This window comes from Xyrauchen texanus, chromosome 3 (genome assembly GCF_025860055.1).
Source record: "Xyrauchen texanus isolate HMW12.3.18 chromosome 3, RBS_HiC_50CHRs, whole genome shotgun sequence".
NCBI lineage: Eukaryota > Metazoa > Chordata > Actinopteri > Cypriniformes > Catostomidae > Xyrauchen > Xyrauchen texanus.
Window position 1 is genome coordinate 20,415,699 of NC_068278.1, and position 16,485 is coordinate 20,432,183.

The 16,485-nt window shown below is 36.3% G+C and overlaps 1 protein-coding gene and 1 pseudogene across 1 annotated transcript in view; one reads left to right on the top strand and one right to left on the bottom strand.

The window, feature by feature from the left end:
- Nucleotides 1-7,667, top strand: part of ccdc180 (coiled-coil domain containing 180) — a 21,228-nt gene extending 13,561 nt beyond the window's left edge. Inside the window, exons 27-37 of the mRNA XM_052099171.1 lie at nt 534-601; nt 675-774; nt 1,081-1,161; nt 1,249-1,318; nt 1,404-1,548; nt 2,457-2,617; nt 4,229-4,366; nt 4,446-4,557; nt 4,641-4,746; nt 6,380-6,521; nt 6,753-7,667. Coding sequence (XP_051955131.1) covers nt 534-601; nt 675-774; nt 1,081-1,161; nt 1,249-1,318; nt 1,404-1,548; nt 2,457-2,617; nt 4,229-4,366; nt 4,446-4,557; nt 4,641-4,746; nt 6,380-6,521; nt 6,753-6,887 — 1,258 coding nt within the window. The 3' untranslated portion in view covers nt 6,888-7,667. The remainder of the gene's footprint in view (nt 1-533; nt 602-674; nt 775-1,080; nt 1,162-1,248; nt 1,319-1,403; nt 1,549-2,456; nt 2,618-4,228; nt 4,367-4,445; nt 4,558-4,640; nt 4,747-6,379; nt 6,522-6,752) is intronic.
- The window catches only part of LOC127624380 (protein O-mannosyl-transferase 1-like), a 12,144-nt pseudogene continuing 3,105 nt past the window's right edge, over nt 7,447-16,485 (bottom strand).

The following is a 16,485-nucleotide window of genomic DNA, read 5'->3' on the forward strand; positions in this document are numbered from 1 at the left end:
TCCTTCCCGTTCCCATTTTTGTTTTACATACAGTGAACTACCTTTTGTTCGTTGTAGCCCCTTGTATATTCTTGAGATGAGCTTCCGGTTAGAGCCAGCAAAATAGGCCTCCATAAACACTTTTAACAAAATGTTATCCCAGCCTACTATTCTACACCTCTTCTGCATTTGGTCCATATGATGCCGGACCTGAAGGAATCTGTAAAAATCATCCTTATCTAAGCCAAATTGCCTCTTCAGATTTTGAAAGCTATTTATAGTGCCCTTATACAAAAATGTACAGTATGCTGTCAAACCTTGCAAGGTCCATCTCTTAAATCTTGCGTCCCATCTATTAGGCAAAAAATTTGTATCGAATGCACACCATTTCAGCACCTTTACCCCATCCTTCAGGTTATTATGAGTTATTACCTTGCTCCATATCTTAAGTGACAAACAAGGAACATAGGACTTCTGTAAAATAAACTGCAGAAATTAGGAAATAATCTACTGTACTTCTCATGGCAAACACAATTTCTGATTCCTCTGGACAGGACAGGCAAACCTCAAGACATCGGGGAGATACACTCTGACTTAAGAGAGAGACATTCTGCAGCAACAGGTTGGGTTGTTTACAATATACCCATAATGACACTGAGATTTGCACTATAATTGTCTACCTTTTGTGCCTTCAGCAAAGTTAAACTCTCCTGCTGGATCAGCTCAGAGGTCAGGAAAGAGCCCCAGTCATTCTGGAATGGAAATTCTGCGCAGAAAGTCAGTGGAGTCCATAAGGTTTGACATTTAAAATATTACAGCAAACGAGAAGGAAATGTTTGCATTTAGGACTGTTAGAGAAGTGGTTTTGTCTTTCATTTGGTGGTGTGATTATAATATTATCAATATGCTGAACTGAATAGTGCACATTCTCTTTTTATGAATGCATAAAATATAAGCTGTTAATAAATATAATTATTTGCATATTTTTCAGTAGGAAACATTCAGTGATCATGAGGAATGGATATTTATGACATGAAATGGTCTAGTTTAGGAAATATAAAATTTTGTGAGATTTCTTGTACATGATTGATACGTCAACAGTGTAAGGAGGTTAACCAAACCAAACCGTTTTGATAAGAGGTTCCAGACTTTTGGCTCGAAACCCGAAGAGCAGCATGACAAGTAAGTGCAAACATCCACACTGGCTATTATTTTTCTGCAATATTTTACTGGCATGCTAATTCCATTCTATTTGAACACATTCTTCAGTGTTCCCTTCAAAGCCTCAATCACCAGTATTCTGTGGAAAGCCAATGATATTCTCCTCTTTGTGGCTGAGGTACTATGAAAAAATATTTACACAATCAGCCTTGTTCTCAAATGAGTTGATTCTAGATTGCGTAACTGATCTACATTACCACCAGGAGTTCTATAAGAGGAAAGAGCGCCGCCCTATCACTCGTCCTCAGCAACTGCAGGAAACATTTGAACAGTGTGCAGAGGAGATCAACAAAAGGCTTCTCATCTACCAAAGCCAGTCACATGATTACCACAACAACTGCCTGCAAGGTTGACAGTTAAAATATTATAAATTACACAAGAATGTTTATAATAAAGGTGAAGTGTGTAATTTCTGCATCACTAAACGAAACGGCAAAGTTAATGACTGTTTTCAAACAGGTTCCCCAAACACTCTTCCCATTGCTCATTGGTTATACGAACGGACAATCCAGCTCCAAACTCATGCCATTGGTTGAGTCAAAGTTGCTATGTTAGGCTATTTCGGGATGCTCAAATAAACAGAGCACTGTTTTGATGACACTACAGATTTACAGTGTTTACACCCTTTGAAAGAATGAGCCTACAAATGGCTAACTTATAGTTGTCTCTGCATATTAAGCTGGAATGGGATAAAGTATTATAACAATTGAAAAATTACACACGTCACCTTCAGTTATGTTTCAGAATGAGTTGAGAGCTCTTGATTTTATATCAGACATTAATAACAATGAGCACGTTTACATGCACTTTCTTACACTGATGATGCTTAATAAGCCGACAACGTGCGTAGTCATGTAAACATATTAAATGGATTTCCTTTATCTCTGTAAGGTCATAAATGGCTTAAGAATAACCTGATCGATATGGGTAGATTTTTGCTCATTACCCAACTTTTGAGTTGCATAAACACAGTTCTTACCGGCTTATCCAATGTACGAACATGTTGTACGCATGCCTCTTCATGGTGTTACATCAAAAGCAGAGAATAATGCAATTTTTTCAAATGTCATGTAACATAGATTTCTTGCTTTGTCAGATTTTTTAAATAAGCTGATTTTTGGGAGTTATCAGTGTATTGGTGTACATGTAAACAGGCTCAATAACAGAGGTCAGATTATAAAACCTGTGTTGCTTCAACATAACATGGTTTTAGGCAACATAAGATACTATATCATGACACTGTCCTCTCTGCTTAGAATTCCAGCTGCAATTGAAGGCCATTGAGGAGTTTCTATCCACCATTGGGGAGATACTTCTCTCTAAACTAAGGGATCAATATCTCAAGGACCTGACGCAAAACAAGATGCAAATTCAACACCGGTTTGAACTAGTTCAACAACAGTGTGAACAACAGAGGGTATGAGAACAAATGCAGAACAATGGTTATAGCAAAGGAAATGATCCTATCATCACCCAGCTAACTTCCTCCCATGTACGCAGACTGGGGGAAACCCCCATTTAACTGGAACGATGCAATATTGCTTCAACCTCAAAAAATGAATGCTTAATATTGCACTCATACAGTGGTCCTCAAAAGTATTTGGACAATTCAACCACACATAAAAATGGATGAGTGTCATTGCATTATATCTAAATCTTAAACTAAGTGGCATTTCTTTAAGAAATACAGCACAAACACTTTTTAAGCAAAACATTTCACAAAAAGAAATTGGTTAGATTGTAGAGTGTATGCTATGGCACATGTGATTTTGAGGCAGGGTTATTATAATTAACGAAAACTAAAACTAATAATACTACTAATAATAGATATGAATATTACATAAACTGAAAACTAAATGAAAAATTTTGCCTTGACAACTAACTAAAATAAAATCAAAAACACGCAAAAACTATATTTAGTTTTCGTTTCATTTTTCCGTGCAAAATTGTGTGAATGTCAAGGTGCAATATGAACTCATCTGCAGTTTTGAACCATCAGATCTAACACCACAATAATAGGTGGAGGTGTTCGGTGCCATGCCTACTCTGTGTCTTCAAAAAGTGCAAGCTGTGTTTAACCGGGTACACGGTTGTGAGAAAGCAAACGAGTGCTGTGTGTGAGTACTTTGAATACAACGCAGTGACTCCAAAAGCAAATGCACGTGTCACACAATACTATCTGTGGCACTGAAATAAATGTAAATAATAATAAAAAAAACACATTCTCAAAAGTACAAGCAGAGATTGAGGACCATCATTGGTTATTTTTTGTTTTGTTTTTCTGCCTGTTTTTTTTTAATTGCCATGTTATTTTATGTTATTTTTGTTCCTTATTAGGCAGTAATTGGATATACATTTATCTCAGTAGCAAGTGAGCATTTCGCACTGCTTCTGTATACTAGATAGATAATATTATGGTTAAACCTGTATATTTGCATAATTATTACATAATTATCACTGTTAAAGAAATAAACTATTTTAGTAAGCTTAACATAGCAACCTGAAGTGTGCCATAAATTAAGTTTTATTCAATTTGTACTGTCAACTGAAGTACTTCATACATTAGCCAATCCCTAAAACTAAAATGAATAAAACTGAAATAAATGAATACATAAATAATAATGATAATCATAATAACTAAATAGAAATATTTTTATGTAATAAAACAAATAAGAACTACAACAACAACAACAACAACAACAAAAAAAAAACCAAATAAACAATAAAATACTAAAACTGTAATTATCAAACAAATATTTTAAATAATATAAAAATACAAAATAAATAAATACAAAAATACTATAATAACACTGTTTTATACATCCACTAAAAATGACATTGGGACCAGTTAGATAAAAGTAAGGGAAAAAATGTCTAAGAATAGGGAGGTTAATTTTAGCAAATGTCACATGGATTGATATTTTGTGTCTAATACAATGCCATTTTTATTTATTTTAAGTATCCAGTCCTAGCAATTTCATAAATAATATTCTACTGATGTTTGCTGTTTCCTGCCTTGTTTTCAAAGAAAGAGCACAATAATCAGTTGAAAGTGCGTCTGAGCCACCCAGCCTGTGAGAGAGAACTTAAGCAGCTGATTGTGGCTGAGGAAGAGAGACAGAAAAAGCAAAGACAATCTATCCACAATACCAGACAGGAAGTTCAGGTATCTGCTTCTCTAATTTGGTTGTTTTTGCTGTAAAAGAAACACAGGGAATTACACTTGATCCTCTTGTTTTGGACAGGTCTCTGTCCACAAAAACGCAGAAGAATTTGTCACTGCTCTTGCCAGGTTGGCTGAGGCCTTGCTCTTCCAGTTAGACAACCTTATCACTATCCATGATGTTCAAGCGGGCCGTAAGTAGAACTAGTGGTGTGGAGAAGATGGCAAAGTATAAGTTTGAAATGAAAATGTACTTGAATGTCTTTTGGAAAAGCAGAAGCTGAACAAAAGAGGGAGAATATTACTACGCTCGTCCGCCAGAAACAAGCAGACTTTTTGCAGGAAGAAGAGAAGAGCAATACTCTAATACAGAGAAATAGCAGGTGTGGAAAATACTGTATATACAGTGGCAAGAAAAAGTATGTGAACCCTTTGGAATTAGCTGGTTTTCGGTGTTAATTGGACTAAAATGTGATCTCATCTTCATCAAAGTCACAAGTATAGACAAAAACAATGGTGCTTAAGCAACACACAACCAATTATAGTCTTTCAAGTCTTTATGGAACACAGCCCATGGATAAAGTAACCCTTGGATTTAAAACGGGTCGATCCTCCTTAGGCAGCAATAATCTCATTCAAGCATTTTCAATAGCTGCGGATTAAACCTGCACAACGTTCAAAAGGAATTTTTGACCATTCTTCCTTCAGAGCTGCTTCAGCTCAGACATATTCTTATGATGTCTGGTGTGAATGGATCCATTCTGCAGCATCTCTATTGGGTTAAGGTCGGGGTTCTGTCTGGGCCACTCCAAAAGGCACCATTTCTTTTTTGAAGCCATTCTGTAGTGAATTTACTTCAGTGTTTAGGGTCATTGTCCTGCTGCATCACCTAACTTTGACTGAGCTTCAGCTGGTGCACAGCTACTCTGACATTATCATGTAGGATATCTTGATAAACTTGTGAATACATTTTTCCCTCGATGATGGCAAGCAGTCCATGCCCTAAAGCATTCCCAAATCATGATGCTCCCTCCACCGTCGGGATGATGTTTTCATGTTGGTATGCGGTGCCCTTTTTACACCATATGTAGTGCTGCATGTTCTTCCCAAACAAGTCAATCTTAGTTTAATCAGTCCACAAAACATTTACCCAGTAGCATTGTGGAGTGTCAAGGTGATCTTTGGCAAACTTCAGGCGTGCTGCATTGTTCTTGTTTGAAAGCAGTGGCTTCCTACATGGTGTCCTGCCATTTACACATCTGTTCAATGTTTTCTGTATAGTAGACTCATAAACATAGATGTTAACCGGTTCAAATGATTCCTTCAAGTCTTAAGCGGTCACTCTAGGGGTGTTTTTTCCCCTCACTGAGCATTCTGCAGTGTGCCTTTTGGGTCATCTTGGTTGGACGGCCACTTCTAGGGACAGTAGCCACAGTAATAAATCATACCCATTTATAGACCATTTGTCTAACTATGGACAGATGAATATCTAAGCTATTCGAGATAACTTTGTAACCCTTTCCAGCTTCATGCAAAGCAACCATTCTTGATTGTAGGTTGTCTGAGATCTCTTTTTTGCGAGGCATGTTCAACGTCAGCAGATGCTTTTTGTGAATAGCAAACTCAAAATGTTTGAGTGCTTTTATTTCAAAGCAAAAAATCAAACCAGATTTTAAGATAAATATATACATAATGCAGGTAATTCCAAAGGGTTCACATACTCAGGAATATATTAAATCTTTCAAGCACCACTGAATCATTTACTAACCCTCATTTTGTTCCAAACCTGCATGACTTTCTTTGTTCCACTAAACACATTAAAGTTAGGCAAAATGCTAGCCTGAAGTCACCATTTACTTTCAATACAATGACAGCAAAGGTGACTGAGGCAGTCACATAATTTTTTATCTTTGGGTGAACTATCCCTTAAATAGTGGAAAATGATTGTGAATGTTGAATGATGTAGTGTTGATATTTGTATATGTTAAATGCTGAACTGCAATGTTTTTTTTGTAGAACATGGTCAGGCATTTGTTACTTTGGATCCACTGATGAATGGTCTTTTGATAAACAATCACGAGAAACGGCCATCATCACAACTGCTAAAACCACACTAGGACATATTAGGACAATTGAGGTGCGAGATGCAGTGCATGAGGTGAGATACTTCTTTTAAAATGAGTTAATGTACTTCTAAACAATTTGTTCCAGAGTAAATTGGTTTAGACTGATCAGCGCAACAGTATAAAAATACAACCACCATAAATATAAGACTTATTTACTAGTGTTACCAACAATAGCTTAAACAAGAAGCTTTTTAGGGCTACAAAAAGCATAAATTAGTTTGCAGTTAGAGTTAGAGCATAGAACTGTGTTTATGTGTCCCCAGCACTATCGCCAGAGGGTCAAGGAGGAGCTGGAGAGAGCAGACAGAGAATATAAAGCTCAGGAGAAACAACTGCGGCAGTGGCACGATCACTGGCAGAACCAGCTGAAAACTCTCGCTTCACTCAGCTCTGAGTGACACTTACAAACAGTGACATTCTGGACAGCAACTTGAGGCATCAAACATCCTTAAGGGAAAAGTAACACTATGAGGTGTTAATGGACCATACGTGAACAGTTGAATCACTGAACATGGTTCTCTCCACTCAACTGGACTGTTTCCTTGTGGTCATTGCAGTCAAATAGACCAATTGGAACAATTACATACTTAACTTGATTAACAGAGTATTCTATACTCTTCAGGTTTCTTTGATTAGTGTTGTGCATGGATTAATAAAAAAATTACAATTGCAAAGTCATTCAACATATGTTATTAGTGTAACAAGTCCCTAAAACAATAATACAATAAACCTGTCATAGAAACAGCATAACATGTAAACATAAGAGCATGATAAATTGAGCACTAAAATAGTGACTAACAGTCCATTTGGGTTTACAAGTCTTAATCAGCAAGAGTTCTCATTGTAGAGAATTTAAAAAATTGTATCACATGTTTGGGCACAAGACACTAGGAATTTTGCTTCACAGTTCTCTGGAACTCCCCACCACCGAAGGCAGTGACTTTAGCATTAATTTCATCATACAAGGATGGAAGGTCCCATTCTTCCAGAAACCATAGGGATATTTTGGTGTCTGCGTCTTCATAGGAGAATATCCCAGCTGTCTCTTCAGCACAGTGCAGCTAGCTCGTCTGATGTTAATGCTGGCTGACCATAAGTGAGAGGATTCAAGTTACGGTAGGACACATATATTGAACAAAAAGACTGCGAAAATAACACCACCAAAGGCTTTCCGTTGAGCAGGGTATCTGAGAAACAACATCATATAAAGACATGAGCCAGGAGAGATTTTTATTCTGCTGACAAAAACTGTTTGATGTTTTGAATCCATATATTTTATGAAGTGGAAGATATTTCAAAAGATACATTTAGATTATTTAAGATATGAGAATTTATTCAATTACTTCAATGATATAGTTACAAACTGATGGACAGAATATATCATGTTTCTCTTACCTTAATACATGGGTGGACAGGTGAGCTACAATAGGTATCTGCAAGATCTTGAAGGTGAGTGCTGAAAGATAGTGGTACAGAAACTCTAATCCATTAGGAAGAATGGCAGGCAATTAACTGCCCAGCCTCCAAAGCAAACTACGCCAGCCAGAATCAGCTTTTCCCAAGTGTCAAAATAAGAGAAGACAAAGTTAATTAGTGGTGCTTTCTAAGGTAAGCATCACTATTAATACTGCTCAGACAAATTTCTTAGTATTAAAGGGGCCATCACATGCCTTTTCTTAATGTTTTAATATGTCCCTTGAGGTTCACTTGTAAATTTTAGTACTTTTTTGCACATAAAAACAGTCATATATTTGAAAAACATGACCATTTTTCACCCTCATTCTGACCCTCTGTCAGAAATGCTCGGTTTCGGTGATGCTTCTTTAAGACTTGACAGTATGCCCACTTTTATGATTGGCTCTCTGTTCTTGACTGACCTGGCTGGAAGTGATAAGGTAAAGTATGCTTGATGTGTGTTTGTGGAGAACGAGTTGTTTTGGCAGCTTAGATTCAACAAATACTCTTTTTGCAGTGAGGAGAAAGTTTTGAGTAGTGAAATTGACAGTATGTTTTTTATATTACAATGACCTCTTCTATGTCAAAAGATCAAAGAAAATGTGATTTCTCATGACATGACCCCTTTAAACTTTGTCACGTATGGTAACTGACACGAATGATACCTTGAATTGTGCAGCTTATTAAGGAGAGTGTTTTTAAGATTTTCTAAGATACGTATTACTTTCGTCTGGCCGACAATAAAACAGGTTAAAAAATCCAGACATACATTGGAGGAGGGACCCGCACCATACAGGTGAAACTCGAAAAATTAGAATATCGTGCAAAAGTTCATTAATTTCAGTAATTCAACTTAAAAGGTGAAACTAATATATTATATAGACTCATTACAAGCAAAGTAAGATATTTCAAGCCTTTATTTGATATAATTTTGATGATTATGGCTTACAGCTTATGAAAACCCCAAATTCAGAATCTCAGAAAATTAGAATATTGTGAAAAGGTTCAGTATTGTAGGCTCAAAGTGTCACACTCTAATCAGCTAAACACCTGCAAAGGGTTCCTGAGCCTTTAAATGGTCTCTCAGTCTGGTTCAGTTGAATTCACAATCATGGGGAAGACTGCTGACCTGACAGTTGTGCAGAAAACCATCATTGACACCCTCCACAAGGAGGGAAAGCCTCAAAAGGTAATTGCAAAAGAAGTTGGATGTTCTCAAAGTGCTGTATCAAAGCACATTAATAGAAAGTTAAGTGGAAGGGAAAAGTGTGGAAGAAAAAGGTGCACAAGCAGCAGGGATGACCGTAGCCTGGAGAGGATTGTCAGGAAAAGGCCATTCAAATGTGTGGGGGAGCTTCACAAGGAGTGGACTGAGGCTGGAGTTACTGCATCAAGAGCCACCACACACAGATGGGTCCTGGACATGTGCTTCAAATGTCAAACGTCTTACCTGGGCTAAAGAAAAAAAGAACTGGTATGTTGCTCAGTGGTCCAAAGTCCTCTTTTCTGATGAGAGCAAATTTTGCATCTCATTTGGAAACCAAGGTCCCAGAGTCTGGAGGAAGAATGGAGAGGCACACAATCCAAGATGCTTGAAGTCCAGTGTGAAGTTTCCACAGTCTGTGTTGGTTTGGGGAGCCATGTCATTGGCTGGTGTTGGTCCACTTTATTAAGTCCAGAGTCAACGCAGCCGTCTACCGGGACATTTTAGAGCACTTCATGCTTCCTTCAGCAGACAAGCTTTATGGAGATGCTGACTTCATTTTCCAGCAGGACTTGGCACCTGCCCACACTGCCAAAAGTACCAAAACCTGGTTCAATGACCATGGTATTACTGTGCTTGATTGGCCAGCAAACTCGCCTGACCTGAACCCCATAGAGAATCTATGGGGCATTGCCAAGAGAAAGATGAGAGACATGAGACCAAACAATGCAGAAGAGCTGAAGGCCGCTATTGAAGCATCTTGGTCTTCCATAACACCTCAGCAGTGCCACAGGATGATAGCATCCATGCCACGCCGCATTGAGGCAGTAATTAATGCAAAAGGGGCCCAAACCAAGTACTGAGTACATATGCATGATTATACTTTTCAGAGGGCCGACATTTCTGTATTTAAAATCCTTTTTTTATTGATTTCATGTAATATTCTAATTTTCTGAGATTCTGAATTTGGGGTTTTCATAAGCTGTAAGCCATAATCATCAAAATTATATCAAATAAAGGCTTGAAATATCTTACTTTGCTTGTAATGAGTCTATATAATATATTAGTTTCACCTTTTAAGTTGAATTACTGAAATTAATGAACTTTTGCACGATATTCTAATTTTTCGAGTTTCACCTGTACATAGGAATCATAATTTCATAGAGAACACCACTCACATTTTACACTCACAGAAAATGCATACATATAGTTTAATTTGCTGTTCAATTTTCCAACAGTTTTCTGAATTTCTTTATAAACTGAAAATTAAAACTTTCATAAGATCAACATTTGTGTTGTTCCAAGCACTTACCCTGTGCCTAATGTCCTAAATTTTCCTTCTTCGTCTTAGTAGGTAGGTTAAAAAAAGTAGACAGTATACAACCAGTGCAAGGTTTGAGCTGGTAAGTTACAATATTCCCTAACAATTGAATTTGTGCCTGTATTAAAGTAAAAATGGTAGATTACTCTTACACTCTTTTTGCATCAATCATGAAGCCAGTATGCAAAGTTGGTGTCCATGGTGAGCCATTCAAGAGGTGATGAACTATATTTGTGCTCAGACTCCTCGTTCTTTACTGTCAGCATCCTCCACGTTTACTCAAACACATCATTGTATACATGTATTCATTGTCATGGGGCTCTGAACAGCTTTTCAAGCATTAGTGATCAACATGAGAGACCGTGTAATATATAATATTCACCTGCAGCTTGAGAAATTTGGCCATGAAAGTGAGGTTTCTAGTGATGTCACTATCAGTAGGTGACTTCAACTCCCTTTCCCTCTGTTCCTGACCTGCGGATATGTTCAGTTTAATAAAAAAGCAGACATCAGCAATATTGAAACTATATAGAAGTATTCATACTTCTGCCATAGCTGTGCTCCTCCACAATCCATATGCCGCTCTGCTGGTAGACTTTATACATCTTATCTCCAACCACCTCCAGCTGTCTGAAATCCCACTCTGGCAGAGAAGCTCCACTGAGCTGTAAAACATTACAGAGCAGTAAATAAAACAATAAAACTTCTGATTTACTGATATAGACATATCCCTGTAACACATTGTAATTATGTACAAACCTTGAGAACAGCAGATGTGTTGACATGGACTAGTTGCACTTCTTATAAAATCGTCTTCCAGATTTCTCAATCAGACTCCCTGTTCAATATGTCCTGCAGTGCAATGAACAGAATGTACTCTATAGGCAGCTTTAGTCATGTACAAATATTAACATATTATATAGAGCTGTGGGTCTGAAGTCTTACTACTCTCCAAAGATTCTGTGCTGGCATAGACAGGTTAAAGTCAATGTAACCAGACACTTCCTGCAAGTGAGGACTCATTGGGGCTGCAACATCATGCCTTGAAAACAAAGCACAGTCAAGTTATTGCTTATACTGCTTTAAAGGAATATTCTGTGTTCTATACAAGTAAAAATAAATCAACAGTTTTTGATAATCACAAAAACAAATTTCGACTCATCACATTTTTTTTTTTAAGTGAGGCATTTACAATGGAAGTGAATTTTATAATTTTAACACACATATTGTTTATATCTTGTGGCTAAACTTGTTAAACAGTGAGTATTTTAACGTTTACTGATTGGCTCCCATTGTATGTGCCTCACTAGAATCCAGAATTGTTACTTTATTTTTAAGAACAGGAGGGCAAGTCAATTTGTTTTATAATTTTTTTGGTAATCAATATTATGCCACAAGTGCTGTCGATTGAGCTTAATTTGTAATGATCCCAGAATATTCCTTTCATTAGTCTGAGCAGCTAACGAATATAAATCTCTTAGCAATATAATTTGCCAAAACTTGTAATAAATTAAATAAATAAGTAAATAAATTGGAATTGTACAAAGCAAGCAGGATTACAGTAACTGTAGTGCAATATATTTATATGTAATAGAAGAAATAGATGTACCTCTAGGCTTGCTTGAAAAGCACTGCTCACTATTTGGTCATGTGGTCTGCTGTGGTACAGCAGGGTAAGATTTACATGGAAAGATCCAAGCTACAGAATAACAGGTATCACCACAAACACTAGGAAGTGAACCAAATCTTGAACTACTACTTTGCCCTTCACACAGAGACAAAGTAAACATTTACAGTCATACCAAACCCTGAAAGTGTCATACAATACTTTGGAACTACTGTATTACTTTCAGTGCTTACTGTTCAATCTCCAATAAGTTGCCAGGTGTGTACAGCTGCCATGCCCAGCAGTGAACAGTATGTAATCATACCCATGTACATTACTCTGAAAAATAAGACAAATAAAATAAACCATGAGGAGTAACTGAGCCTCAAAAAAAAAAAATTGTATTAGTGTTACATTCTCCCGTCTAGGGTAGAGGGGAAAAAGTTTAAAATTAAGAATACTAAATGATTTAATAAGGTTAATGTTACTTAGCTAGCATTGCCGAGCCCCTGTTTCACCATCCCAGCACTATTGGACACACAATTTATTAGATCAATAAAACAGATTTATTTTAGGAACAGAAACTTAGGAATCATACAAGGAAGCAATAAATTAACTTCAGGAGGGGGCAATGCCAAAATAACAAACAAAGCAATTCTACTTGTGTTACTCAACTAAATTATCTAAATACAAAACAAAGATGCAAATAAAAGACAATACTAAACCTAAGTCCCTCTCCAACCATAAACAGGAGAAAAATATATACAAAATAATTGGCGCCCACCTCCCTACTGTTACCTAAAATAACTAATTAAATAAAGAATCACTAGATTTTACAACACGCCCTGCTCTCAGGGGTAACAGTGAATGTCCATCTGCAATCACTGCAACATGACTCACTTACAACAGCTTCACACAAAACTACAATACCCCACACGGAATATAACACAGGGAGAAACTATACAGCCATCTGGGACAAGAGGAAAGGGACTCAGCAAGAGAGATGGTAGTAAATGTCTTTCTCGTATCTCCAAACTGGTTAGCCTTTATTACAGAGCACAAGGCCACAGGTGCCAATCTGAAGACTCAAGCAGGTTGATTTGCAACAGTGCATCCTAGAGGAGCAGAACACAACACAGACAGACAAACATATATGCACCCAACATATCACAAAACAAGTAACGTTCTGGAACGTAACATTAGTCATTGAATATACTGCACAACTTGGATTTAATTGGTAAAGCAGTTAAAAGTGCTCTCATAAAGGAATAGTTTACCCCAAAATTATAATGCTCTCTCATTATTTACTCCCAGATGTGTGTGACTTTCTTTCTTCTGATGAACACAAACAAGATTTTTTAGAAGAATATGTCAGCTCTGTAGGTCCATACAATGCAAGTGAATGGTAACCAACATTTTTAAACACCAAAAATCACATCAAGGCAGCATAAAAGTAATCCATATGACTCCAGTGGTTACATTTATATATTCAGATTCTATATGATAAGTGAGAAACAGATCAATATTTAAGCCATTTTTCATTATACATTTTTCTCCCTGCCTAGTAGGTGGCGATATGCACAAAGAATGTGAGTCACCAAAAACAAAAGAAAAAAGTGGAGATTTATAGTACAAAATCTGTTTCTCACCCACACCTATCATATCACTTCTGAAGACATGGATTAAACCAGTGGAGTCACATGGAGTACTTTCATGCTGCCTTTATGTGCTTTTGGAATTTAACAATTTTGGTCACCATTCACTTGCATTGTATAGACCTACATAGTTGAAATATTATTTTAAAAATCTTAATTTGTGTTCCGCAGAAGAAAGAAAGTCACACACATCTGGGATGGCATGAGGGTGAGTAAATGATGAGATCATTTTCATTTTTGGGTGACTAAAAATTATTTTTGGTTTATGTTGCGATAGCATAACATCACTTTTGATGTATTGGGACAAAAATAATGTTTAAAAAAATAACCTTTTTTTTTTTACTGTACATACCCAATTCCAAAAGCACAACTGACCCCAGAGATCACGAGCCAAAACCATCTAAATGATGAACTAGAAGAATAAAAAGTACACTTGTGACCATAAAATAGTGGTAAAGATCAGCATTATAGTCACAGGAGCATGACAATACAAACCAGATCAGAGAATCACAAAGCATATAACGTATAACTCTCACTTGGTTGGTTTGTGGAACTGCATGTAGGAAAGCACAGCTATAGCAGCAAGAAAAAGATTCATAAAGACTCCAGCAGCATGAAGCGTGATTGCACAATCAAGGAATTTTCTGTAAAAACAAAATGAAAGCATTCAACAAGAACATCCCAATTCATACACTTTCACATATTGTGTAATTCAGAGGCAGGAAAAACAGTTTTCAGAGAATGAAATGGTAAAATATATAAATATGAGGAGGAGCACGGATGCCCCTAACGCTGAGAAGTGTGAATATCCGAGTTTACCACCAGAAGATAACAAAGTGGCAAACAAAAGGCTCCAAAAGGAACATTACTGGTGTATTGTACAATGGACGAAAAAATGTGTAGGATAAAAGCAATTAATAAAGGATATTATAACTTGTAATAATAACTTTGTTTAAACTGATCAGCTCCAATTCTATTGCAAACAAAGTTGTCATCGAATCCTCCTAAATAGGCTACACAGATACAAAATAAGCACTAGTAAATGTAGTTTATGCGGCTTGCTTTGAAAATATATATATTTATTTATCCATTTTCTCACCTCCTAAAGCTAGAATCGCGTGGCCAAATGGTGGACCATTCTCATCAATGAAAACACTTGTTTCATGTATAGAGATAGAAACTGCCCATAATAGTTCTTATCGAACCTGTCATACAAAGCATGATGTGAATATATATTTTTTTATTCACCAATTATTATTATTAATTGTTATTATTCTATTAGCTAAATAAACACTTACACAATAGCTTTAGGAAACTGAATGCCATTCAGTCTGGTCACAAGTGCAATAGCTGTCACAGCCACATACCTCTAATACATTTAATTTTTACGAATTATTTGGATACAATTATATTATAAATTATTATTGAATTTTTGTATTATTGTTATTATGAATATTATTTTTATTATGGTTTTCAAACATCAAAAACAGACAATAACAGACAAAGAGACCCTTCATATAACAGAAATCTGTACAATATGTAAAATGAAACACAAAAATAAGAAAGGGGGGATGACGATATACAAGGCCAACCTCTCCTACAAAGTGTAATCACAATAGTTACGGAAAGTGATTGTTACAAATCTTAAATAAATAAATAATAAACGAAGAAGTGAGTCTAGTTAGCCAGTCAGACCTTGGAAAAAAACTGGAATATTTCTAACCAAAAACTCTGAATTTGTGCGCAGAACCAAAAAAGGTGTGCCAGGGTACCCTTGGCAGCTTTACACTTATCACATACAGGAGAGACAGAAGGATATAATTTATTGTAGTGCAGTCTATGAAACACCTTGTACTGAATAAGTTGGTGTCTTGAATTTATGTCTAAGCAGAAAATTATTAGGCTGCTTTGTTTACCTTTTAAAAATTAGCAAGTATGAGCAACATATAAAACCTCAAAATTAACCATAGGTATTATTATATGTTTACTATTACTAAAACCTAGTTACAATATGGACACTACAGTAGGCTAATGCTGTAGTAAAACCATGCTTAATTGTTTCAAATCCTTGGTTACTGCCAAAAAAAAAAAAAAAAGAAAAACATGGTTACTACAGTCGTGGTCACGTTTAATAAAATATCAATACATTAAATGCATGGATTTCATAAGGGTGTTATTTATTAACGACGATTAAAGATCATTATCAATGTTTTAACACCTCTGCATTTAAACAAGCCTGTAAAAAGGTCACACAAGCCCATTATAATACATGTTATGAGTAGGGTTGTCATTATTTGGTGTGAATAACCCCAGATGCGGTTTTTCTGTCATTGCTTCAGGGAAACACAGCACCCTCTTTGAACGAGCACTATGAATAAAGGAGTGAGTGCTGTCTGTGACTGATAGTGTATTTTATACTTCTGCGCGTCACGATGAGCGGAAGGAAATAGTTCCGGTGCTATGCAATTCGCTCATATATATTTTTTTCCACTTCGAAGCTTATGAGATGGATTAATATTCATATTATTTAAATAATAAGATCACTAGTTAAAAAAAACTTCAGAATCGATAATTTTACGTGAGGATCGATATTGTTGATACCACATCAGTATCGGAAGTATCGATACTTTTGTATTAATCCGCCCATCCATGACTTGAAGGGAATTTACTTTATTTAATTGTATTTGTGGCATGATGTTGATTATCATAAAAAATACATTTAAACTCGTCTCTCTTTGTATGCATGCATGTATGC